Here is a 24762-nt window from a genome sequence, read left to right on the forward strand (position 1 = left end):
ACCGACACTTCGCTGTTGTCACATAAAAACGTCTTCCATATTTACATTCTTCCTTGCTGAACTTCCTTGGAGAACCTGATCATCCTCAAAAGTGACCATCTTATCTCTGCCCTTGCATTGGCCTTCTCCTCCAGAGGTCGAGGGCTTGATTCCAGATCCCGCTAATCTTCCAGATGCTCTCAAAACTCCAGAAATGGGTTGGGGAGGTCCAAAACTACCATTCTCTTCGATGAGTCCAGTCAAGTTAAATTCACTGACACTTCTTGGTACGAAGTATTCAACTAACGTTTCGTTGCCACTCGACCTCCTCATTGGAGTGTTTCTCTGAAAGTTTGAATTCTTGTAGTAATCCGAAGTCCTCTTTCTTGGAAGACTATTGCATTTACCTGGAAGCATAGAACCCGGGGTAAAGTTTTGTGGTATTTGAATAGTTATTGGAACAGGCATTGACAGTGACTTGGAGGAAGAAGAAGCGACCGTTGAAGAGGATACCGTCACTATGGGGGCTCCAACTTCCATCTGAGGCCGCTGTCAGGATACCACGGACATCGATATCTCTTCTACGGATTCCAAATCGTCTACGTTTCTTTGCGGAATATGGGTTCTCGTCTGACCGCCACATGCTCGGTTGAACTTCCTAACTAGTACTATTATCTCGTCCTGCACTAGGTTGAAGCACATTGCAATCACGGCCATCCCGATGAGGATATATACAGAACACACGCAAAGAGCTATTTCTTCAGCTTGTGCAGATATTTGACTGGCATGTTGTCCGGGGTACAGGTCCCCAAAACCAACAGTGCTGAGACTAGTAAAACAAAAGTAAGATCCTTCTAAAAGGGTCCAGTTTTCTGTTTTATTGAACAAAACTGCACCAAGTGACATATAAATTAGTATAATAAGCATGCACAATATTATGGGCACTCTTTCTTGATCCGGGCATGCTCTATGGTAGTATCTCTTCCTTGCGTAGCTGTTCATTCCAAGTCCTGAAGGGATACCTCCAGATGCTATTGCTCCTCCCAATGGCAGGTTTGCATCTACGCAATCAAGGATGACGACCTCATTGGGCTTAAGATCTCCATAGTAACCTTTGGTGAGACCATCGGGAATGTGGTTCTGCCCTTTATAATTGATGTTGGCACTAAGTGATGGTGTTGGTTTGCCCTTGACTTTGGGTTTCGTTGGTCTGGTGGGCTTACACAGCTTATTGTATAAGCGGCGGAAGGCTCTGGCGAGGACATCCCCGACAGTAGAGAGGTAGACTAGCATGAGTGGTATTCCTAAAAGGGCGTAGGCTATGGTCACCAGCTTCCCGGCAGGCGTTCTTGGCGTCACGTTTCCGTAACCTGAAAATAAAGAGAGTCAAAATATTACTTATTTGGAGAAACTACTTTAAATTCCTGAAAGGACTTAAAATATAAAGTATATAGTTGACAGCAGGTTTACATAGAAAGCATTTTAAAACTTCCTCGGATCAACGTTTCAGACAGTCTTTTGGTATTTACCATGTTCGCGCAATACGATGTTGCCTGAAACATTGAATTATGAAGAAAACTTCATCGATAAAGGCACAGATAAGCCCAAACCAATTAGTATATTCTGATAACCTTTGAGAATAATAATTCCTGAAAAAAAGAAACTCAAAGCGTATGAATTCTGAATAAACAGATCCTAAGAGATATCTAGAAGCCAAATGAACTTAGAGCAAGCCACTTTTAGAATTCAATACAATTCGTGCGATTCAACCCGCGTTATCAGCAACCCCAATCGCTCCCACAAGATGCTTTCCTAGCAATCTCTAATCAATTGGAAACCATGAAATTTGCAACTCTCCTACGAGGGTGATAAATAAAACGCAACGATATCATTTTCGTTTACAAGCTTCCGTTTTCTCCTCATATCGGTAAAGAAATGTTAACCAAACACTTGATTATAGTGATGTGTTTTTTGTTACTATGTTTGATGAAGATTTGCTTACACTTTGTATACATATTATGCTTAGTCGTAAGATGATCTATAAATGGAACGGGATCATTTTCCTTTTCAAGCACCGCTCTATATATATTTTAGTTTTTATCGGACAGGTAACAGAGTTTGTACTGAATCCTACTACTTACTTAAATTAAAACTTAATATTGGATGCGACCAAATGAGGAAGTAACCCATGAGCAAATTTGTATAACACTTCTGTAAATTTGTTGGCACCCAACAAGGCTATTGTCTTTTACATTTTAATTGAAGAGATTTATCTGCCCCAAACGGTTGTTTTGACAAAGATCTGATATTTATCTGAGATTTATTGCCCCAAACTGTTGTTTTGACAAAAGGATTTATCTGCCCCAAACGGTTGCTTGACAAAGAGATTTATTTTCCCCACACGGTTTTTCTTAATTCTCATTCTCAATGCAGATATGTATGAAATGGCTAGTTCATATTTTCAAAAATCAACATATTTATTTACCTGCTTTACATATAGTATAAAATGATAAATTGAATTCCCAAATCAGTATGAAAATGAAATAACAAGGTAGGTATGTAATGTAAAAGAGTTATTTTTTTATGTGTCACCTCACAAGAGCGCCCATGACTGTACAGTGAAAACGCAAGGGAGCTATATCGCAACCCGGTTGGTCAAAGTTGTGAGGAGGGTAAATTATTATCTTATTTCAGATTTTTTTTTTTTTTTTTAATTTGCCGGTAACCCGGGCGTTTATTGACATCAATATTTGTTTACAAATTATGTACGCTACCCGACTCACTAGACAATATCTGTTCTGAGCCGGGTAGCAGTATCTACCATTACATATATCAATAAGAATAAAAGTGAATAAAAATACAAAGAAAATAAATAAAAATACAAAATACAGGAAAAGAAACGTAATTAGAAAATAAAAGATTACCTAGATAAAATAATCTAAATATAAATTATTACATACATATGTAATAGTAATTGAACATTTTTTTTTTTTTTTTTTTTTAATATGTCATATAAAAATTAGCATGGAAGGTTTGCAAGTAACTTGTTAATGCCATTTCTTTTTTTGTTCATTAGCCACGTATTAAAGTATTTATATGTACATTTTCTGTTGATTTGAGTTGTATGTTGTGTTTCTTTTAAGAAAATATTGAATATGGAAGGTGCGAGGTAAGATTCATGTTTTTTATTGATATATGTGGATTTAATTTTTGGCACTTGTAAATGATTGTTAGATTTAGCTCTAGTGTTCTGGGAGTGAGATATGTGTGAAGGTGACGATTTTATGCAATTTGTATGGATAATTTTTTTTATGAATAGCTTCCTGATATCAAGTATTTTATTTTTAATCAAAAGATTTTCAGTGGGATAAAGATATGGTTTTTTGAACATAGTTCTAATAAGTGCTTTATGAGCTGTATTAAGTAGCTTGATGTATGTGTCTGCGGCACCACCCCATGCCGATATACCATAAATTAAAATGCTTTGACAAAGGGAAAAGTAAACATTTTTTAGTAATTTAAGTGACATAATGTTTCTAATCGTTTTAAAAATGTATATTTGTTTTCGGATTCTTATTGCAAGTGAAGTTATGTGAAGTTCCCATTTTAGTTTGCAATCCACTGTTAAACCAAGATACTTAATATTATCCGAATGTTCAATTTTTTCGCAGTCGCAGTTTTTGGTTTGTGATGTAGTACATGGATGCAGGTGTAAAAGCGGGACGGTTTTTGGTTGCCCAATATTTGTTTTACTGAATGATAGAAATTTGGTTTTCGAGGTGTTTAGGGTAAGAAGATTTTTGTCGAGCCATTTTTTTATCTCCCTCATACCGAATTCGGCGCTCTTAAATGCCTTTTCCCAAGATTGCTCTTTAAAAAATAATTATAAGCAATAATTACTCACCTGAAATATCCATACAAATTCCAAACCAAAAAAAAAACAACTTAATTTTTACAAGTTAAAATATTTCACCAACAAATGTAGATATAATTTGACTCGACGCCATCTAGTGTGAAAAGCTTCAACACTAACAAAGCTTCTCCTACAAAAATAAAATTGGTTGTTTACAAGTGACAAAAAATGTAATAAGCAGTAATTGTTGATTGAAGTACTAACACATATTGAATCATTTGGCGGGCTGGGAAAAAGCCGACGTAGCTCAGTAGTCCAGAGCACCTGACCGGACATCAATAGGTGCGAGTTCAACTCCCGTCGGCGGCAATTACTTTTTTTCGGGAGATATTTTCAATTTGTATGAATATTTAAGGCGAGTAATTATTGCTTATAATTTGTTATCCTTTGTGCTATGCATAAAAGACCCTGTCTTATTCTAATAAATTATTCACATTCAAGATAAGTTTCACTGATAAGTTTAAATCTTATCAAACTTGTGATAAAGTAGGTACCAACATTATTGTATGTTCATATAAATTATTTTTTTGTTTTATTATTCACTACCTTACTAACGGTGTCGATACGAAATTTCTGACGTCTCTCTAATTTGTTAGCAAAAAATAAATAAATAATATATTTTTTTATTGGTGCCCTTTTTTACTCATTTAAAGTACGCTCTAGCGTGTTTAAATCGCACTTTATGAACGCGCGTTTTTTAAAGTTACCATGGCAACGTCAACAAATCAACAAAATGTGAAGTCTAAATGTCAACTTTTAACTATAAATCCAACTATTAATTATATGTGACAGATTGCAAATTAATGTTTGTGTTTTTCATTTCCATGACAACAAGATATTTTGATGTCACATCACGAATTCATTGATAGTTCTTATTTCCAAATTTTTAATAATAATATCAATATTTATGTTTTCAAAGTGTAGCAATAAAAAAATAGCGTAAAGTATTCGTGGATAACTGGTCTTTAAAACACTTGCTTTATTTCGAAAATTGCGCGTGTTTTAAAGACCTGTTTATCCACTTATACTTTAATATAATATTTAATGGTTTGTTTTAAAAAACGGTAATTATTTGGGAACGCTGGCCACGTTAAACACTTTTTTAATAAAACCTTTTGATTTACCTTAATTACTATAAAAGGAAACTGATTGTATTTGGTAAAATTTAAATTTTTAATTACTTAAAATAAATAATTCGCTTTCGTTGTATGGGATATAGGCTACAATAATTTCTGTTGTTGACATTATTTTATGTCAGTATTCCTGATATCATACGAGTGGCTGGAGTTACCATTTACTCTGTAGAAATTAGTTAGGTTTTTTTTAATTGTGTGAAATTAAAATTACCACAAATGACAGCCACAAATAATTTATGTCAATTGGTATTCATGATTTTACATAAGTGGCCTAAATGTAGTCAGTTTCATTTGATAGTAAATAAGGTAAATCAAAAAGTTTTATTTTTTTAAATCGTATTAAGCCTGTCCAGCGTTCCCAAATATTTACTTAAAAAACTTTCATATTTACAAATCGATTAATATCGCAGAAAATTTACGTAAGAACATATTGTTCATTTTACGTAAGAACCAATTGTAATTTTAATTATAATTCAAACAAATTCGTAAATTCTACCGCATTTCATTACGTTGAATTTTGGAAACCAATTTTCTTATAACGTGTGCAAAATATGAAATGGCCCAGGTAGGAGAGTTTGATTAAACAACATGTTGTTCCCAAAAGCAGGGAAAAACTAACGGCTTGAGGTAACAATGGTGATGGGCCTACATCATCCGCCTAGTTTATGGGGAAACGTATTAGCCGGTGATGCGTGTAATACAGTTTATGGCTCAACTACCCCTTAAATGGAACAATGTTAAAGTTCCAGGGCGCTAGAATAGTTCATAAAATTTAATTAAATCTGCAACTTGTGAACTACGTATGCGGTTTTATCAGGCGGTAAATACAGTTAATATTACAGTCGTTAAAATGTTATGTGTGCAGGTTGTTTTGGCGGTTTCCTGTTTGCGTGGTGTAATTTTCGATATTTTTGTTTACCGTCATCTAGAGCCAGCAGTAATTTGGCGCAAGTTTGTAAGCTTTATAAATGGCAAAGTAAGTTCATAGGTTCTAACACAGAATACGTTCTCTTTATATGTGACGTCGGTGCATTTACAGATAGGTATTCCCAGTATCGCTCTCGTGAAAAACTATATTTCAAAATCAAAATAGTAAAATAGTTAGTATTATCTCCGAAACTGTGGGGTTTTTATTTCCCATTTATACCACCAGAGGTGCTTTATGCTCAGCATGTTGCCGCCACCCAGCCGTTTTGGTATTACCGTTTATTCGTATAACTGATTTTGTTGACTTCATTAAAGGTTAATATTTTAATATGCCTCTTGCAATAATTGTCTAAGCTACTCACCTTGTATAATGCTATGTATGTACGTTTAATATGTTTTACAGTACTTATTTGTTTTAAATTTTACTGCCAAACAATTTTGTAAACAAGTTATACAAGAAACAACTTAACAATTTTCATCGGGGAAAATGAGAAAACATGCAAAAAATAATATATAATGAGAAGGTGGGTGTATATAAATGGATGAATAGGTACGGAAATGTGAAGCTATTCGTTCTTTCCGTTCTTTTTATTAGGTTATTTAAATAGCTTGCGGCAAAACGTCTGTGGAGGATTTTTTGGCTTAAATTTTGTAGGTACGTAACGTTGATTGAATTTACTTTGTTTGTATAGTAGTAGTTGCTAGTGGATTAAAATAATATGCTTATTTTTCATATTGTTTGCTCGGTTTGAAGGCTGCTGAAGAAACATAAAACAGACGCCCGAAGGCGCTTTGTCAAACCAGTGGGCGTCCGACCCGATTAGAATAAGTGGAAGTTGATGAAATGAGATAAGAATACTAATAATAATAATAATAAATTCTTTATTCCAGGATACGTTTGTTATGATATTCTAAAGTTCTTTGGCATGAGTTAAAGTACGGTAGTGACTTTAAAAGCTTGATATAGGTGCCATAAGTTCACACGTGCAAAGGAATGTCTTACCGTTTAATATTTTTGTGACTTCTGCTTCTTTCCCAGTTCAAGAAATATCGATAAATTATATCGCTGAATGGTATAGCGAAACCTTATATTTATCTTTGGATACGTGAAATATGTGTTGCCATTGGAATTCAATGGCTTGTTTTTTCCCCGCAGGTTCTTTTATTCGTTACGTGGAAAATCTCGCGTTGCTTTCCGTTCATTTGAGAAATATCTTCAACATTTTCCATTCACCTGTTTCGCAGCCTCCGAAAGCGTGTAGTTTTGCATTTCTTTTCAGTTTTTTTCGAGCTTTTGTAACTGGAGGTGGGAAACCTCATTCATTCGTATTAATGGAATCATTTAATAATATTTCTTCTAATTAAAATTTTGTTTTCCCTAAGTACACTAACTCTAACAATATTTATGAACTGCTTTTGTTCATTTTTCTTTTTATTGAGTACTTGGCATAAAAAAATATTCTTTTAATGGGTGTCAGGAAAGTCGCAATTTACGCTCCGCTGTTGCAAATGACTTTCTCAGGTGCCTTCGACTTTTTCCACCATTCACTACTACTGTATTGTATACCACAATGTTACTGTTAAAAAAACTACATTACATTGACTTTAATTTGACTCCGTATCTCATTCCGGTGCAGAGATAAAGTGTTAAGTATTCCTCGAGCGTCCCCGACTTCTTATACCATTCAAACCATTCTCTAAACATTCCTGGCACTAATAAGAACAAACTTTAACATTGTCAGTGATATCGGTGGACTACTTTTCGAGTTTGGCGAGCACAAACATGCCCAGGTTAAATTTGAATATATTAAGCAAAGATATTAGAAGAACGAGATGTGCTATGAGCAGTTCATACTGTGTGGAATTGTTTTGCCGAGTGTCGCCGGTTTTGTTCACCAATACTACTGCACACCTTCGCTTACGCTAAGGTATCCGCACTAATACATAGAACAGATTTCTGTGCGTACACGCCCCGATACCGTTCAAAGTACCCTAATTAGGTAGTACTCCGGCTACGGTCCGGCGGCCAACATAGCATATCTCGTTCTTCTAATATCTTTGATATTAAGATTAGAAACCGTTTAGTATTTAACTCAAACATTTGAAATAATTCTTTTAATATAAGACGTTGTCCTGCCACATAGCGTCTTCTATGTAGAGAAGATAAAATTTGTGGTTGTGTATATTTTTGAATAAGAAATTAGAAAAAAATATATCGACAATAGCGCCAATAAGTTATATTTAAAGCTAGAACCAACCATACACATTCACAAGATTTAATTGAAATCGGTTGGGCGGTTACGGAAATCAGCGTGTACGACACAGCGACACGTCGGTTTGATAGGTATTAAACCTATCAAACCGACAGATACTTAGAATGGTAGTAAAAACCAAAAAACAAATCATAACAGTATCTCAAAACACCTTAAAATCTAAATAATTGGTATATTTGTAAAAATAAAGTGATTATTCAAAGATGCACCATTAAAAGTAGCATTGTTTTATATTTTAAAGTTTAAATTAAATTGAGATTTAATGTTAAATGCTTATGCTTTACGGGGTTTGAAATATTATTCATGGTTACGTCTACAGTAGGGTGGAGTCGGCTAGCATGGAGATATTTTCGTTATACAGGGTTTTCCAATAAGAGGTGTTATTTTGAATAGCCCGCTATTTCGTTCGATGTTACTTTTGAAGCTATCATTTTTTAATATTTGACAAGTAAAAACTACGCCATTTATAAAAATGGAACGATACACGCTTTAACAGCGCATTGAAATTATTAAATTTCACTTGAGTGAATCAAATGCAAATCATCTTGAGTGATGAGGCCCATTTCCACCTCGGTGGCTTCGTCAACAAGCAAAATTGTCACATCTGGGGCTCGGAAAACCCAAGAGTTATTGTTGAAAAGCCTTTCTTTTCTCAACGTGTGACTATTTGGTGCGGTTTATGGTCCAGCGGAGTCATTGGACGATTGGACCTTACTTTTTCGAAAATGAGGCTGGAGCAACTGTTACGGTGAATGGATTGCGCTATTGAAAGATGATTAATGATTTTTCATGGCCGAAATTAGATGGTATTGATCTGGACAACGTTTATTTTCAACAAAACGGCGCTACGTGCCACACAAGCAACGAAACCATTGATCTTTTACGATTGAATATCAAAATAACACCTCTTATTGGAAAATCCTGCATTTGGCATGTGCGGGATTGATGGCCTGTCATGTAATTATATCTAATAAAAAAAAGTATTTTAACATTTAGTATTTCCACGAAGCGGCTCGTGACTTTTGAGTGTTAAGGGATGGATTTTGGAAAAGGGGATTTGTTCTTTCATGAAGGTTTTCAGAAAATTTCAACGTTTTCGCCTAAAACAACATAAATAATGCCAGTGTTTGTAATACTAGAACTATAGTACACTCAAAAGATACGAGCCGCCACTACCAGTTTGAATTTTGATAAAAATATTGAAAATAAAAATAATGAGAATTAATGGACAAACAAATATTTAAATAAATTATTAAGATATGTAAAGTTTAAACTTCAGACTAAAAAACGCAAGAAAAAATGTACTTCTTGTTGCTTTACAATTACATACAATTACACAAGAATAAATACTGAAGCGAAATAAAGACTTTACTTTGCTACGATTCGTACACGAGTTTAAAAGCTTGGCTGTGGAACGATTTCCCGGTTTCAGTCCTACGACATGGGTATCTTCAAGATATATGTTAACTTCTTCCTCTAAAAAAAAAACCCTTCACACAGCATCTCCAAAGATGACATGGGCCATGAGGTCAATCATTTTTATCAGGGCCTTCTTCGAGATATGAAGTTAATGTTGAAGAAAAATGCTTCCATTAAGGCGATGCACTACGTCATGTAATATTTTAAATTGAGCCGCTATCAATAACAACCCTTATGTAGATGGCGATAAGGATTGAATTCCAGCTTAGCACCATCCGCCTGTTTTGATTAATGCAAGAAAAAAACATGGCCAAAAAGAGCCTTTTATTTTATTTTGTGGATGTTCAGGCGTAAATATTTAATTATATATAGGCATATATATAAAAAAAAAATTCGATAATTTTATAAATAACTTAATTTGCCACATTATACAATAAAATCATAACCGAAAATGGGTTCGTAAGTAGGAGATTTTAAACTAAAAGCAGTTTTCATAGGCTTATACATTATTTTTTTCTGGGCTTATAAAAAGACTTATCTAAAAATACTCGATTATTTCAAAGGCCAAGATGTATTCCACTCGCAGTATTTAATTAAACCATTTGAACTATAATCAGGTACTTATAAACAGTAATTATTATCTCTACACCATGCTGCCATCTTCTTACGATGGATTTACTACTTATTAAAATCCTTAGTTTTCTAGGATTAATAAAAAGTTATAATTATTTACTCTACATTTGTTCATAATTGGATATTAATTCTAAATCATATATCAATCATTGAAGACAACAAAAAAACAGAAAAAAAACGGTCGTATCTGGAAATTGAAACCAAGTTCTCTGCCTTGCCAGGGTAGTGCTCTGACCACTGAGCTAATTCGACCATTCTATTTGTGTTTCGGTGTTTTATTTTTTTTATCATTCATTATCGCCCTATCGGGCTTTTACAGAAGAAATTGACAATTTATGTATGTAAGTATAACATAATACATGGATAATAGCATAAATATATTCAAAACCAAAAAATATCAAATGCTAATACTAAGATTAACATCAAATCCAAATAATAATACTTGATATTGTACATAAAGCAAAGTTTCAAATTTTATATATCAATTAAAACATTCCTTGATGCGACCGAACCTTTTTCTGGGTTTTATTCATTATTAATCAAATTACATCAGGACATTTATCACGAGTTACAACTATTTCACAGTAAAATATAATGTACATTTATTTTTATTTGAAATGGAATTAATTTGACTAAATTAAAATAAACATTTTATAATTACACTTTTTAACACAAATATACAAGTATTTCGCTATTTCAGTAATCTTTGTCACATTGCGTACGTTCAAACAAATGTAATTATAAATTCTAAATGAATTGGCAATATTTTATAAGCCTAAGATACATTTTATCTTCTTATTTCAAGGAAGTTGTAAAGCATGACTAATTAATTTACATTGTGCCAGGATAAAAATGCATATTAAATGGTACTAAAATTTAATGTGAGCATTGAATAGATAACACGTAATGTGATATACACCTATTTGAAATAAAACGATTGTAATCAATATGAATTAAGGCTTTTAGACTCCTAGAACACAGAAAAACTGGTGCAATTGATTTTCTGTTCAAGTAAGAATGCCGTTATGTAAAAAAAGGTAAATATACAGAATATGGGGACACGGTAAATACGCACTTTTAATAGAAAAACACTTCGCAGCAGCTAGATAACAATGAAAAATACGTATTTCAGTACCTATCTTAAAAATGAAAAAAATGCATTTTAATAGCTATTTGCGACCGAACCTTTTTCTGGGTTTCATATTATATATCAACCATTGAAGGTAAAAGAAAAACTGAAAAATTATTTGGGTTTTTTGTTTCACATTTTTCGTGTCATGAAAAGGTATTGTTCGACAACGTTCTTTTATTCCACAGATACACAACTCCCAAAATGTTTAGGTACTGAAGCCTCCCTTTTAAACCCCGTAGAAAATAAAGTTATACAGAATGTTTCCATTGCGACTGGCTATCGATTTGTATCTTCTGATGGCTCCCGTCTCCAAATGGAAACATTCTGAATACATTATTTGTATACGATTCCGGTATCCGTTATCCGCTATCCGCTATATCTCGGGAAAGAAACGTGGAAGTGACGGGTATTGGACTACGGTGACTAGTGTTATTTCAATTTGCTTTTAAATAGTACATCACAAAATGACGTAAAGATTCTGTGTAAAAATAGATTTAGCAGGTAAGCGCTCCGTGAAGTTATTATTGTGTGAAAATAAATAATAATAAATAAATCTATCTCAACTTTCGGAACCTAAACAGACCATTATCACATATCTACGTAAAAAAAGGCAAAGTCCGTAGGTGTGTGCCTCGTAGGCTTTTAAATTTTGTTCTTATTAGTGTCAGGAGTTTTTAGAAAGTGATTTGAATGAAATAAGAAGTCCGGGAGAAGTCGAATGTAAGTTGGTATAGTGAAGTTGTTAACAGTAACAACGTGATATACAGTAGTAAATGGTAAACAGTCTGGGACGCCCGAGGAAGACTTTACGCATTAACTTTGCATTAGAATGAGGTATGGAGTCGAATCAAAATCAAGACAATGTAGTTTTTTTAACATTATACTATATGAGTGAATGATATGAAAAGTCGGGGAAGATATGAAACAAATAATCAGTTGTGGTTAAATGAAGCGTACACGATCCTTATACAGGGTTTTCCAATAAGAGGTGTTATTTTTATATTCAATCGTAAAAGATCAATAGTTTCGTTGCTTGTGTGGCACGAAGCGCCGTTTTGTTAAAAGTAAACGTTAGCAGATCAATACCATCTAATTGCGGCCATAAAAAATCATTAATCATCTCTCGATAGCGCAATCCATTCACCGTAACTATTGCTCCAGCCTCATTTTCGAAAAAGTACGGTCCAATGACTCCGCCGGACCATAAACTGCACCAAACAGTCACACGTATAGAATAAAGAGGCTTTTCAATAATAATTCTTGGGTTTTTCGAGCCCCAGATGCGACAATCCGACGAAGCCACCGAGATGGAAATGGGCCACATCACTCAAGATGATTTGCATTTGATTCACTCAAGTGTATTTTAATAATTTCAATGCGTTGTTGAAGCGTGTATCGTTCCATTTTTACTAACGGCATAGTTTTTACTTATCAAATGTTAAAAAATGACAGCTTCAAAAGTAACATCTACCTAAATAGCGGGCTATTTAAAATAACACCTCTTATTGGAAAACCCTGTATTAACCGCTAACAAAATATTTATGCTATTCAATATTTACAACTGGTCGAGACAACACTCTGAAAACGTGATGATTTTCTAAAACTTGACTTGCCCTCTCTGATTCTCAACTGAAAGCTGCATCACTTTCCGCAGCCACTGCGTACATAGTGGAAAATTGAACTGACGGCCCGTTGCTTGACTACGTGAGACGAACTATTTACATCAAGACACTACAATAGTCAGGTGTCTCCATATGCCGGCTCTTATAGAAACTGCATCACCTGCCACAGCCACCGCTGACGTCATGAACAGCTGAGCCGGACGCATCTCTACCAAGACATTACAATAGTAGGGGATATCCGTGTGCCGGCTCTTATAATCAAATGAACATTCCGCTTCTGATTTCCTGGGACTAACGACTGATGGCTTGCGCTGCTGGTCAACTGAGACTGGTCAATTACTGCTGGTTACTGACTACTCCTGACCACCTGCTACTGGCCATCTGTTTTAGCCGTCGCCTACGCCATCTGCTGTGTCGTATGGCGTTCTGATCCAATCAACAGATTTCTAGCAATTTTTCCGTCCATTGTAGTAGCTGTTTTGGTATATTCAATAAAATGGTTAATTTTGAACGATTTGTTTCGGAGAATACGAACAATTCTTCAAGTTAATTTTCAAGTTGTGTGAAAGATTTTTTCGAATTCTGTTATTATTTCAGTTCTGTCAAGCAACTAGCCTATAATGAAATAATAACAGAACTTGAATAGGACTCTCACAGTACCCGGAAATGAACGTTGAAATTTGATGAATTGTTAAAAATTCTCCGAAAAAACCCGACCTTAGTAAATTTTATTGTATTTTGAATAAAGTTTTTATTCCGGTGATCTATCTATTCATAAAACGATGATTTTTTCGTCATTTCTTTTTTTTTACATTAACCCCACACAGGAGTGTGTCATCTTTTGGGATACTGTGTAGAAGGTCTTTCTTAAGGAAATGAAGTTCTGGGAAGGTAAAATGACCAGTGTAAAAGTCTTCAAGTATTTCTGGCTTTATCACGACGTGATAATTTGATGGAATCGCTGTTCAACGTTCAATATACCTATTGAATGCACTGATAAAGTTTGACAAAACCGCCTGGGAGGAACATAATTATCTCAAGTGGCGATAGCCGTGAGCTCAATAGTATTTGTAACGTACGAGTACCTTGTGATATCAAATCTCTCTTAAAATCATCATAGTGTGGACCCCACTTAAATCAACACATCACGATAACAAAGCTGCTGGTGAATACGATATATTGTTGAATACTCTGTATTTGGTGTGGGTCAGTACAATTCTATGTCGGGATTACAGGTTTTCATTTGGCAGAGGGTAGGATTAGTTTTCATTCCTCTTTCCCGTGAGTTACACAAGTAACCGCGTCACCGTACAAAGGGTTTTACTTAAAACCGTCGACTTGTATTATGTATACTTGTTAAACTGTAATATAAATTCAAATCTAACTTCTCTGTGCTTACCGTTAAAAGTAATGTAAAATAGCAGTGGCACATGAATGACACTTTCACCTAAGGGCTGTGCTCTAAACCTTAGAATTAGTTTTTTAAGACAAGAGGAATCTGAGAAATGTTTTTTGCACGTTTCCGGAGTTCTCGATTTCACAATTTTGCGTGTTTAACATATGAAACATAATACTTTAAGTGAAAAAATGCATCACTTAATTATAATTTAAATAAAGTTTCTCTCACACAGTTCCCGTATTTTTCTTCCGTGACTCATTCTGTATTTTCTTCAACCCACCCCCGGAGCCGCACCGTAGATTAGGGGTAGGTTGAAAATCTTTACCAAACCCTCCCCTACGGGCCAATTAAATTATTCCAGTCGACCTGCTTCACAACCTTTCTCACTGCAAACAGGGGTTCGAATTTTCAAATTAAAATCACGCCAAAACATTTACATAAACTAACAGAAGCACAATAAAAACGTGATATTAATGTTAACGGTGTGTTAATTTTTGATGGCGGTTAGATTCGAAATTTAGGTTGTCTTTTTGTTTAAGGAATCCTTTCAGGTAACTACTGAAAATGCAATAATGAAAAGTAATTTTTTTTTCTTAAACAGCTACATTTTCATAAGGTTAACAAATCACGATCGCGGATAGTCTGAATTCTCGACAAATATCAGTTCCAATTTTAAAATGGTAATTAGAATAAAATATCTGTTAAAATAGTGATAGATTGGTTATTTATCGTTTTATTACACTCAGAACCATTAAAAAATATATTTAAATTCAAATCAAATCTAAGATCTAGAGTTCATTGAACCGGAGTAATAGACACACAACCAAAATAACTGTTTTCAATAAGTGTACTAGACACGTACGCCAGTGACATTGACTGTAAAATGCCGTTTTCCTCTCGGGGGTACCTTGGGTAAGGATTTGCAATGAAAAACAACTTCGCGAATGTCGTCGGACAACTGACTGGTTGGGCCAGTTGTTTGCATATTTATTTGGTTCGAATTCAACAATTTCTACACGTGTTAATGTGGAGCAATTATTTTTATATCTAAACAGAAATATGATAAGGCGTCATAACGCCGAGAATTACTAAGGTCCCACAGTTTTGTCGTGCGAGTAATTCATCCTTGAACTGGCGATATTACACGTGTGCGGTGATTGAAAATCTTATCATCATGCGAGATACGCCTCAAAAGAGTCGGCATCGTAAAATATGTGATATCAAATAAATATTAATTTTCTTGATTATTTAATAATTATTTTGGTACATCCATCTGCTGTCCGGTACAGTAAGGCTTCACATTATACCTTTAAATGATGATGCTTTTCACCAAATCGGGGTAGAAAAGTTTGACTCTCTCAGTATCAAAAAAAAAAATTAACTCAATATTTGGTTCGCGTTCATTTTTGTAATTTATTTTTGAAAGAGTTTTGTACTTTAAATTTTCATAATCCAAGAATAAAAATCGACAAAACATGATTCACGTGAAATTCCTCGATAAATGTACATTGACCATTATTTTGTTAAAACTGATATCTAGGAAACATTAGTGAGTGAGCTTTATAATAATTGGCTTCATTCTCAGAAGAATTATTCACGCAACTGTAATTTTCAACTATAGAACAGTCTACGAGGAAAAGTGATTTTATTCTACATACGCCAAGTTCCCATGAGATGATAAATTGACTACTCCAATAGCTCTATGTGGAAAAAATGCAGTAATTCCGTAGGTAAATGCTATTTAGTGACAGTTATTACTGCTGCAAGTCACAATGAACTATTTTTAGCGGCTTTATTACATGGTACTACGAATAACAAAAAAAGCCCCCAGAAAAACCATTTATGAAAGCTTTGCCCAATAAGAATTACTTATTTTTAACACAAAATTACCGTGGAACTATTATTGTAGGTTTTTATAAATTTAACACACTATTATGAGTAGATTTTTTTCACTACTTTTGTTTTTACAGTAGTCCGCAGAAAGTTTAACCGTCTTTTTAATGACATGTAAAAATACCCTTTTCTGATAAGCTCCTAGTCTTTTTCAATTCAGACGATAAAACATCGGAATTTTACCTTCTAAAATGTGATCTGGGCATCACTGGGACTTGAACAAAAGGGTTTATTTTTGGACAAAATTTATTTGAAACTATACTTGTACGCGAAATTACATGGAAAACCTTCTATTCATTGAAAGTAGATAGTTAATCAATAGCTTCTAATTAATCTTCAAGGATTTATTCTGTGAAGTAGTTCATTAGGTTTACATTATCTGAATGTTATGTTTTTTAACAAAAACTGTTAATAACTTTTATTTTATTTTAAATGTATATTTAAGACCGAGTTGTTTGGCGGTCCGTCCTCTCTGCCTACCCCTGCGGCAAAACGGCGTGATAGTTAGTTAGTTACATTTTAAGATTGATGAAATTTTGCACACATAACCTTAAAATTAAGAGGAAGGTTACTGTTTACTAGTTTAAATGAGATTTTGAAAAACCACCTCCATCTCTTCTTTCCATCCCTTAAAGCAGAAATTCGAAAGTTCTTGACGAAATTTTGCACACTTGAAGTTCAAAATAAGAAGAAAATTACCACCTTCATCTTCTGATTTAGAAAAACTCTTTATAGAATTCAGGCAATGCCGGAAACAACAGCTAGTATGATATTATATACATGTATACGTTATACATGAATATATACATATATATAAACATTTATTGTATTCTTGCATATTACACTAGAGACAAAATATTATTTGGAAGGTGATTTACTAAAAGTCGTTACAGTGTTTTCCTACCAATAAACACTTAGGACGGGTTGTTTCGGAGTATTTGAACAATTCATCAAATTTCAACGTTCATTTCTGGGATCTGTGAAAGTCCAATTCAAGTTCTGTTATTATATCATTAAAGGCTAGTTGCTTGACAAAACTTAAATAAAAACAGAACTTAAAAAAATCTTTCACAGAACTTGAAAATGAACATTGAAATTTGATGAATTGATCAAATACTCCGAAACAACCCGTCCTTGTGTTAGAGAAGTTGAAGAATCGCCTGTAGTAAATTAGAAGACTGTATTGTGTTGTGTACTATGAATTGACGCGCTTCCCTGATGGAACCTTTTACATCATTTATCAGGGGTGCCGTTTATCTCCCTTATTTAATTAAGTACCATTAATCATTAACCCCGAACAAAAATCACGTTATCTCCCGGATTCATTATTGTCTATTTCCAGTTGATCTTCGAACTTCGAAGAAATAATTATGTAATTATATTGATTAATAATGGAAAATGTACCCTTAGGTTTATTTAACCTCAAAACAGAAGGCATAAAAAAATATTTGCATTGCCTGGAATAACGTAACTTTTAAGCTGAGATCGTAATTTCCATCATTAGCTATTGAGCTTTGAATCAGCTTTTTTATTTGAAAAAAAATGAGCAAAGACACTTAAAAACTTTTTCGTGACTTCAATTGTTTCAAAATAAACAAAATGATGTCTTAAGAAGATGATTGGGAAAAATTAGGTAGGTTTACCACAATTCGATAGGAAAATATTTTTTTTGTAGTTTGTTGCCTTAGAAATAATTCCCATATAAGAAGGTACTCTCAGAATCACACTGAATATAAATAGCCAGGTACTTCTCCACCTTCCACTTTCCTATCTCATTCCACTAGCTTCGCTTCACAACATACCCCTATTGGAGATGCCAAAGAAAAACTGGTTCGAGGCGGTTGGGCGCAGTTGGGACTCTTGTGCGGTTTCGCATAAAAAATGTTGGGTAGGGCGACACTGACCACTCGGGTAAAAGATGTGAGTACAATAAAACTATGCTATAGGTATTGTAGTAGGTGTGTATTGTACAGTGAAAGTTACGAAACCACGGTCAAGAGTCCCAGAGTCAAGAAACGTACAGTTCACGTTTTACATTTCGTATCACAGAATGATATTAAATTTACCGTAAACAGCGTTTTTTGTTGATTTCGGGCTCCTTTTACATTTTTTATCAGCTAAATCTAACAACGAAAGTACCACTAACTTTAGGAATAACTACCTAAGCATACCAAAGACTTCTTACCTCCAAGTTTTGTATAAGATATTAGCTGCTGAAGGTTCAGATACGCGAAGCCAGGGGATGAGAGTTAGAGATAAGGTAGGGAATTTACCCCGATGCGCGATGAGTTGAAAGCCCGAGATAAACGAAGCGAAACGCCAGTGAAATATTAGCCCAAATATGGTCTTGGCGGCGAAACTTTGCCAAACTTTCAATGAGCAGTTGAATCTTATGCTTTAGCAGCAGCTTGATCAAGTTGATCAACGTTTTCAGGTAAAAAATAAACAGCCTTTGTTTTAAGACGTTTAAGTTAGAACTGGGGTTATGTGGAAGAAGTTTGCTCACTAAAAATGATGAACGTTTTCATATGTGATTAAAGAAGTTGCAAAGAAAAGAGCTTTAAATACTACTTTTTAATATAAATTGTCTAAGTTTTAAAGAGATTTATTTTAAGATACTAAGTTTTTACGTTTCATAGGACTTAAAAGGACGTTTTTTCATCTAGGCTTATCGAAAAATTCGTTGGAAACACTGAAAGAACGTAAAATTAACACTATCAATCTATTTCAGGTGTAAGCAGAGAGGATCGAGCGCTGCTTTTTTCTCGCATACATCCTCGATCCTTCACATTAAAATATCATAGGTATTTGTAAATTTTTCGTCATCTCGACACTTGACACGCGGAAAAAATTTACAAACAAATAAATATTGCCAATTTATTAATAATTTCTTTAAATTTTTCATAATCGGGTTAAAAACGGGACTGAAGGCTCTTGACGAATGAATCGATAGGTTTTCTGATAAACTTTTAGTGAAATACCAGTGAAAATGTGTCGGAAAACTTCCGACATGATATATTATCAGGACAAACGCAGGTGCGTGCACACGTGTTTCGAGATTATTACGAATCTTCTCAAAGTTTATTAGGAAACGGCCTGAAATCCCGTTTTAACCTTATCACCAATATTTAATGATTTAATAATTTGAAGAGTCTATCAATAAATTAGCAATACACACTGGCGCCTTGTAAATTCTGCTTCAATTATAAAACTATCCTAATTTTTTTACTTGTACTTACAAAATGAGTTACTCCGTTTATTTTTTATTTTATAACATAAATTTATTTGGCTGCTAAATTCTGAAAAGGAATTCGAATGGCAAAGCTTCTGCTAGCTGCTTTTAATTTTGAACAAACTGGAATTAAGAACCGTGAAAAATAGCGTTACAGTACTTACCAAACTCTGACGAATATTTTATTTCCACAGAGAAAGTAATGAAGCAAAAATTTGCTTCCGCAAAAAGTGATGATTATTCTATTTTGCCTTTTCACAGTCGGAATTATTTCAAACATCCAAATCCCAAAGGCAATCCAAATCACACCGAGCAGCAAATATCGAGGAACCTTTTTTTATTGCATTCCTTTCGCCGTAAATGATTGCCCATGAAAAAAAACAATGTGCTTTTTTTCTTTTCCGTCGTTTATTGGTCGTCGTGATAAATACTATGGGCAGTGAAATGCAACAACAATCCGTTATTTTAACTTCGTAAACAGGGTTGAATGAAAATTCAATTTGGGACTATCATACTATTTCACTTAACACCGGTCACGTTAAGAGTTTTTTTTTGCTTTCTCGTTAGCACCCACAAAGAAAATATCCACTCGAACGATTTTTGGCATATTGTGCCAAGTTTTCTGTTGATAAGTAAGAGCTTCACAGATTCACGCATAGAGGGCAGTGCATAGAGCTTGCTTGGAAGTCCGTAAGATGGCAGCCAGTAGCCAGTAGTCGCCAGGACCAGTTAGAATTCTCCCAGACAAACTTGGTATTTTCAGATCCCATTTAGCCAGCTCCTAGTTAGGTCGACTATCGAGTCACCATTGTAATACGCGAAGTATTAATAAATCCTTGATTTAACCCAAAAAACCTTTTATTTAGAATCTCCTTCCACCACAAGTTGGAGAAATGTTTGTGGGAACACACAAAAACGCTTCGATCTCTTGCTGTAATTTGCCAAATTTATATAACCTAAAAATATAGGATAAACGGTAAAATCTAGGTGAATTCACTGGCTTTAAACCATCGTAGGCCGTTTTATGTTTCCATGTTAATATTTTTAGGATTGGTATTAATTAAATATTATGGTAAATGTATAAAATTTATAAAACCAATCGCTCGAGTGGCAGTATAATTAAGGATTTTAGCGTTCATTTGCAGTTATTTGGTATATTTGTTAATTTTAAAGATCATCTAGTCTTTTGCAATGAATGGTAGGATATGATAGAAAAGGAAGAGAAAAGAAGATTTATCAATTGATGAGATAGTCAGCTTAATAAAATTACTTCATAAGGTATCAATAAATTGCAAACAAGATGAGTAAGACTAAAAAGCAAGTTTCGTCATCTGAGAAGATGTTAAAATCATCAGTCAAGATGAGAAGTCATCTGGAAGATGTTAAAATCATCACTCACTCCGTTTGTGTCATCCTCTATCGTAGTATTGTTTTTTTTTTACTTTAAACAAGCATGCTAAAAGTACAACATCTTTCTTCAACACGTTTAAAATCAATAATTTTGTGAAGTTTTTATTTGGTGATCTTGTAATCTTCATTCTTGCATCCATCACACCTATTTGTCGTGTATTGAAAAAAATGATGCAGAGTAATGTATTTATTAAATCATTCGAATGATTTTTGGCATATTTTGGCAAGTTTGAAAAAGCGGTGAATTAAACGGTGAAATGTTTGTTGAGTCACTGACTCTTTAACCGCAATAAGCAGTTCATAAGTTTCCGTATTGTTATTTTGAGGAGTGATAAATTGAAAACCCATCTATACCTTAGTTAAAAATTCAATTTCAAAAGAAACTATTTTTTAACAAAAATTACATTACTATTAAACGATTATAATTGCCAAATTCAGAAAGTATCCGAAATAAATTCACTCAAAAACCATTAAAAACCCTTAAATCCAGAGATGGGAAATTAATTAATGAACGATTCGATCGGAAAGCCCGCGACGTAGAAAGTTCAGTGCAGCCCCACTCGTGTTTTTTACGCCCCGTAATAAATTCGCGACCATCCCTCAACTGTTTTACGACCCTTCAGAGCGTTTCAATTGCGCCGAATATTTCCAGCGAGAATGGTCCTGGTCATTCTGGCGTAATTATTTATCGTTTGCTCTCCGCGTGCTTTGAACTGGAGTTGTAATGGAGTTCGCGAGGCAGGACTTGGCCACATGTTAAAACTTTCAACGGTTTGAATTCTCATTTTGGTAACTTGCTGTGAAAAGCATATTTTTAAACTTCGATTTACAAATTTAGGATTCCTTGGAATACTTGATGGTAAAATTAAAAATCGAACGAACGGGTAAAATAGTTCCAAAAGAGCACATTATTAAAGTATTATAACAAAATGGAAATAGAATATTCTCGACTGACTCATTATAAAAAGAAACTAAAATATTTAAAATTCGTAAATTATTTATGCAAAAATGAATTTAAAAACGTATCAATTTCATTGGTCCTCGTACACTTAGGATGGGTTGTTTCGCAGAATTCGAACAATTCGTCAAATTTCAATGTTCATTTTCGAGTTCTGTAAAAGTCCTATTTAACATCTATTATCTTATCATTATAGGTTAGTTGCTTAAGAGAGCTGAAATAATAACAGATCTTGAAAAATCTTTCACAGAACTTGAAAATTGACTTTGAAATTTGAAAAATTCTTCAAATTCTCCGAAACAACTCGTCCTTAATCTTCTTTTAAAACAAATACAAATGACTAGTAAAAATCAAACTACGCAAAAAAATCATAATTATGGCTAAATGATTAAGATGTTGAAACACTATTGTATTTAAATTATTTTCAAACTTTCATGTTTCACTTTTCACTACTGTGGTATAACCATAACTTCAAAATCTACATTATTTACCTACTAACTTGTTAGTGTATTAAAAAAAATCATAAAGTTACGAAATTATATGTTTCAATTTTTCACAACAATTCTTAACCTACCACCCTCTCTCCACATACCATAGTCTCAGAGGCTTCAGACTGTTGGGAGGAGTTGGGACTCTTGTGCGGTATTTGCCATGAATAATATTTAAAAAAAAAAAAAACAATTATGTATTATTTTACCGTAACCATTTTTTAACTAAAAATGTTTGTACTTATGATGTGAAATTATGGGAAAAAATACAGAATATAAAAAGCATACAATAAATGAAAAAATTCTGTGTTCATTTTCATCAGTTCTCGTTGTTTAAAAATATCAAGTTCCTCAGAGAAATAATAACAACGGTTCCAGTGACTGCAAACTTCCGAAACAAGTATTTATCTAACATCCACCATTGTTATAAGCAAGCTCAATGAAGACTTTCAAATTGGGAAATTATTCTTTGAAAAAATACGCTACCTCAGTAGACATATCAATAGCTATATTGTAACTAAGCGTTGTCCATTTCTTAACATTGTAGTCCGTAACTACAACATATGCTGCGGCTTTATTAAAATGTCCTGTATATTAATGGCAGTCTGTTATTAGTCGATTTCATTGTGGCAGTAAGAATTAATCGTGTATTTTATTTGCAGAAGAACTTTACTACGGCTGTGAAAGACATAATTATATTTTCATAAAATTGGAGATCATCAGGAAGTTCAAATTTGTGAAATCATCATGTAAACTTTTTTTTGTAATAATTTTAGGTTATTTGATAAATTTGTCATTCAAACATTGTTAAAATTGTGTGAAATATATACTGTTGTGCCTTAAATAATAAAAAATAAAAATGGCCCAAATTAGCTTTTTAAACTGCCGCATTAGAATAATATTATTTATTTGGTTATTCTAAGTATTATAATTTATACTAAGCAGCTAAACCATTGAATTTAAAAAAAATTGAACAGACAAAATGGCATCTCATTTTGTTTTCTGTTAAATGGCTTCATTCGCCAAACTTTTAGCCGGGATCTTAATAACGTTGCAAACTAGAAAATATGCAATAATATAATATAATAATTCAAGGCAGCAAAGTAGTTGCCATAAAAAATGTACCACTTAATAAAATAATATATTTTTACTGTGTCTGTCTAATTAGAGATCCTGTAATGAGAGAGACACAGTATTTATTTGTATATTTTGTAAACTAGCCTGTCTCAATACAGGAAATATCTAGCGAGATAGACACAGTAATAGTATAGATATTCTCTAATGAGACAGATACAGTAAAAATACATATGTTAACCATACGTAAATACATTGAGAGAAATCGATATTCAACCCACGATAAATTTAGTTTATACATTACAAAATAATGACAATAATATTTATAATGTATTGCTCCCAGTGAGTTAAAAAAAACTTATATCGGGAAAGACAACATTAAAAATATTATAAACAAAGGAAACATATTTTTACATAAGAAAACGAAATAAAAAGGGAGTTCAATGAGCAATATACATCGTGTACATACATTTTAAAACAGACTAGACAGACTTAATGTGGAAAATATTTCGTAAATACATTAAAAGAAATAAACACAGTAAATAAGATCTTTTGGAATTCCAAAGAAAAAAATGTGTGACTCATTAACAAAACTGCTAATGAAATTGCTTTTAAGAGCTTTTGCCAGTGTTTTTTTGTTCGTTACTGGGAATTTTAGGTTATTAGGTAATGTGTTTTATTGCTTGTATGTGAACGTAACAGACATTTTAAATAAATCGTCAATTTAAGATTGTTTCATTGATTTGCTTTGATAATATATCATGACAGTAAAAATAATTTTACTTGTAGTGAAAAAATATTCGGATTTTAATGAAAACGTGTTTCGACATCATGCTAATAAATTACACATCTGCCTTCATGATAGACTCTATAATACGGCATAAAATCCCAAAAATAAATCATTAAAGTATTTTCGTAACTTACTAAAAGTTTATCAGAAAATTCTGATAATTCACGAACTAACGTTTTTTAGTCAGAAATTGACCTGTTGATTCATTCATTAGGCGAATAACTTTGTTATAAACCGGAATTATCAATGCAATGAAGAGATTTTAAATACATTAGTGATAGTCATTTGTTTCCGTATAGATGCATTATGAATTAGGCACGATTAAACCTTCCATATATGGGAGTTTTCCAGAAAACCTTCCAGAGAACAAATCAAATGCTTAATAGACTAATTAAAATGTACTTAAGTAAGTTTCGTTAACTAAGATTGAACTCTTCGTAACTCGGATTAGGTTCTGACATTAAATCTCCCTAAACCAAACAGT

General features: G+C 33.5%; 1 protein-coding gene across 1 annotated transcript in view; it reads right to left on the bottom strand.

The window, feature by feature from the left end:
- Nucleotides 1–422: 422 nt before the first annotated feature.
- Nucleotides 423–24762, bottom strand: part of LOC149412867 (potassium channel subfamily K member 18-like) — a 283444-nt gene continuing 259104 nt past the window's right edge. The window contains exon 4 of the mRNA XM_089645627.1: nt 423–1349. Within this exon, the coding sequence (XP_089501753.1) occupies nt 532–1349 (818 nt within the window). The 3' untranslated portion in view covers nt 423–531. The remainder of the gene's footprint in view (nt 1350–24762) is intronic.

The sequence above is a fragment of the Hesperophylax consimilis genome, chromosome 22, assembly GCF_061612785.1.
Source record: "Hesperophylax consimilis isolate HC1 chromosome 22, BYU_Hcon_1.0, whole genome shotgun sequence".
Taxonomy (NCBI): Eukaryota; Metazoa; Arthropoda; class Insecta; order Trichoptera; family Limnephilidae; genus Hesperophylax; species Hesperophylax consimilis.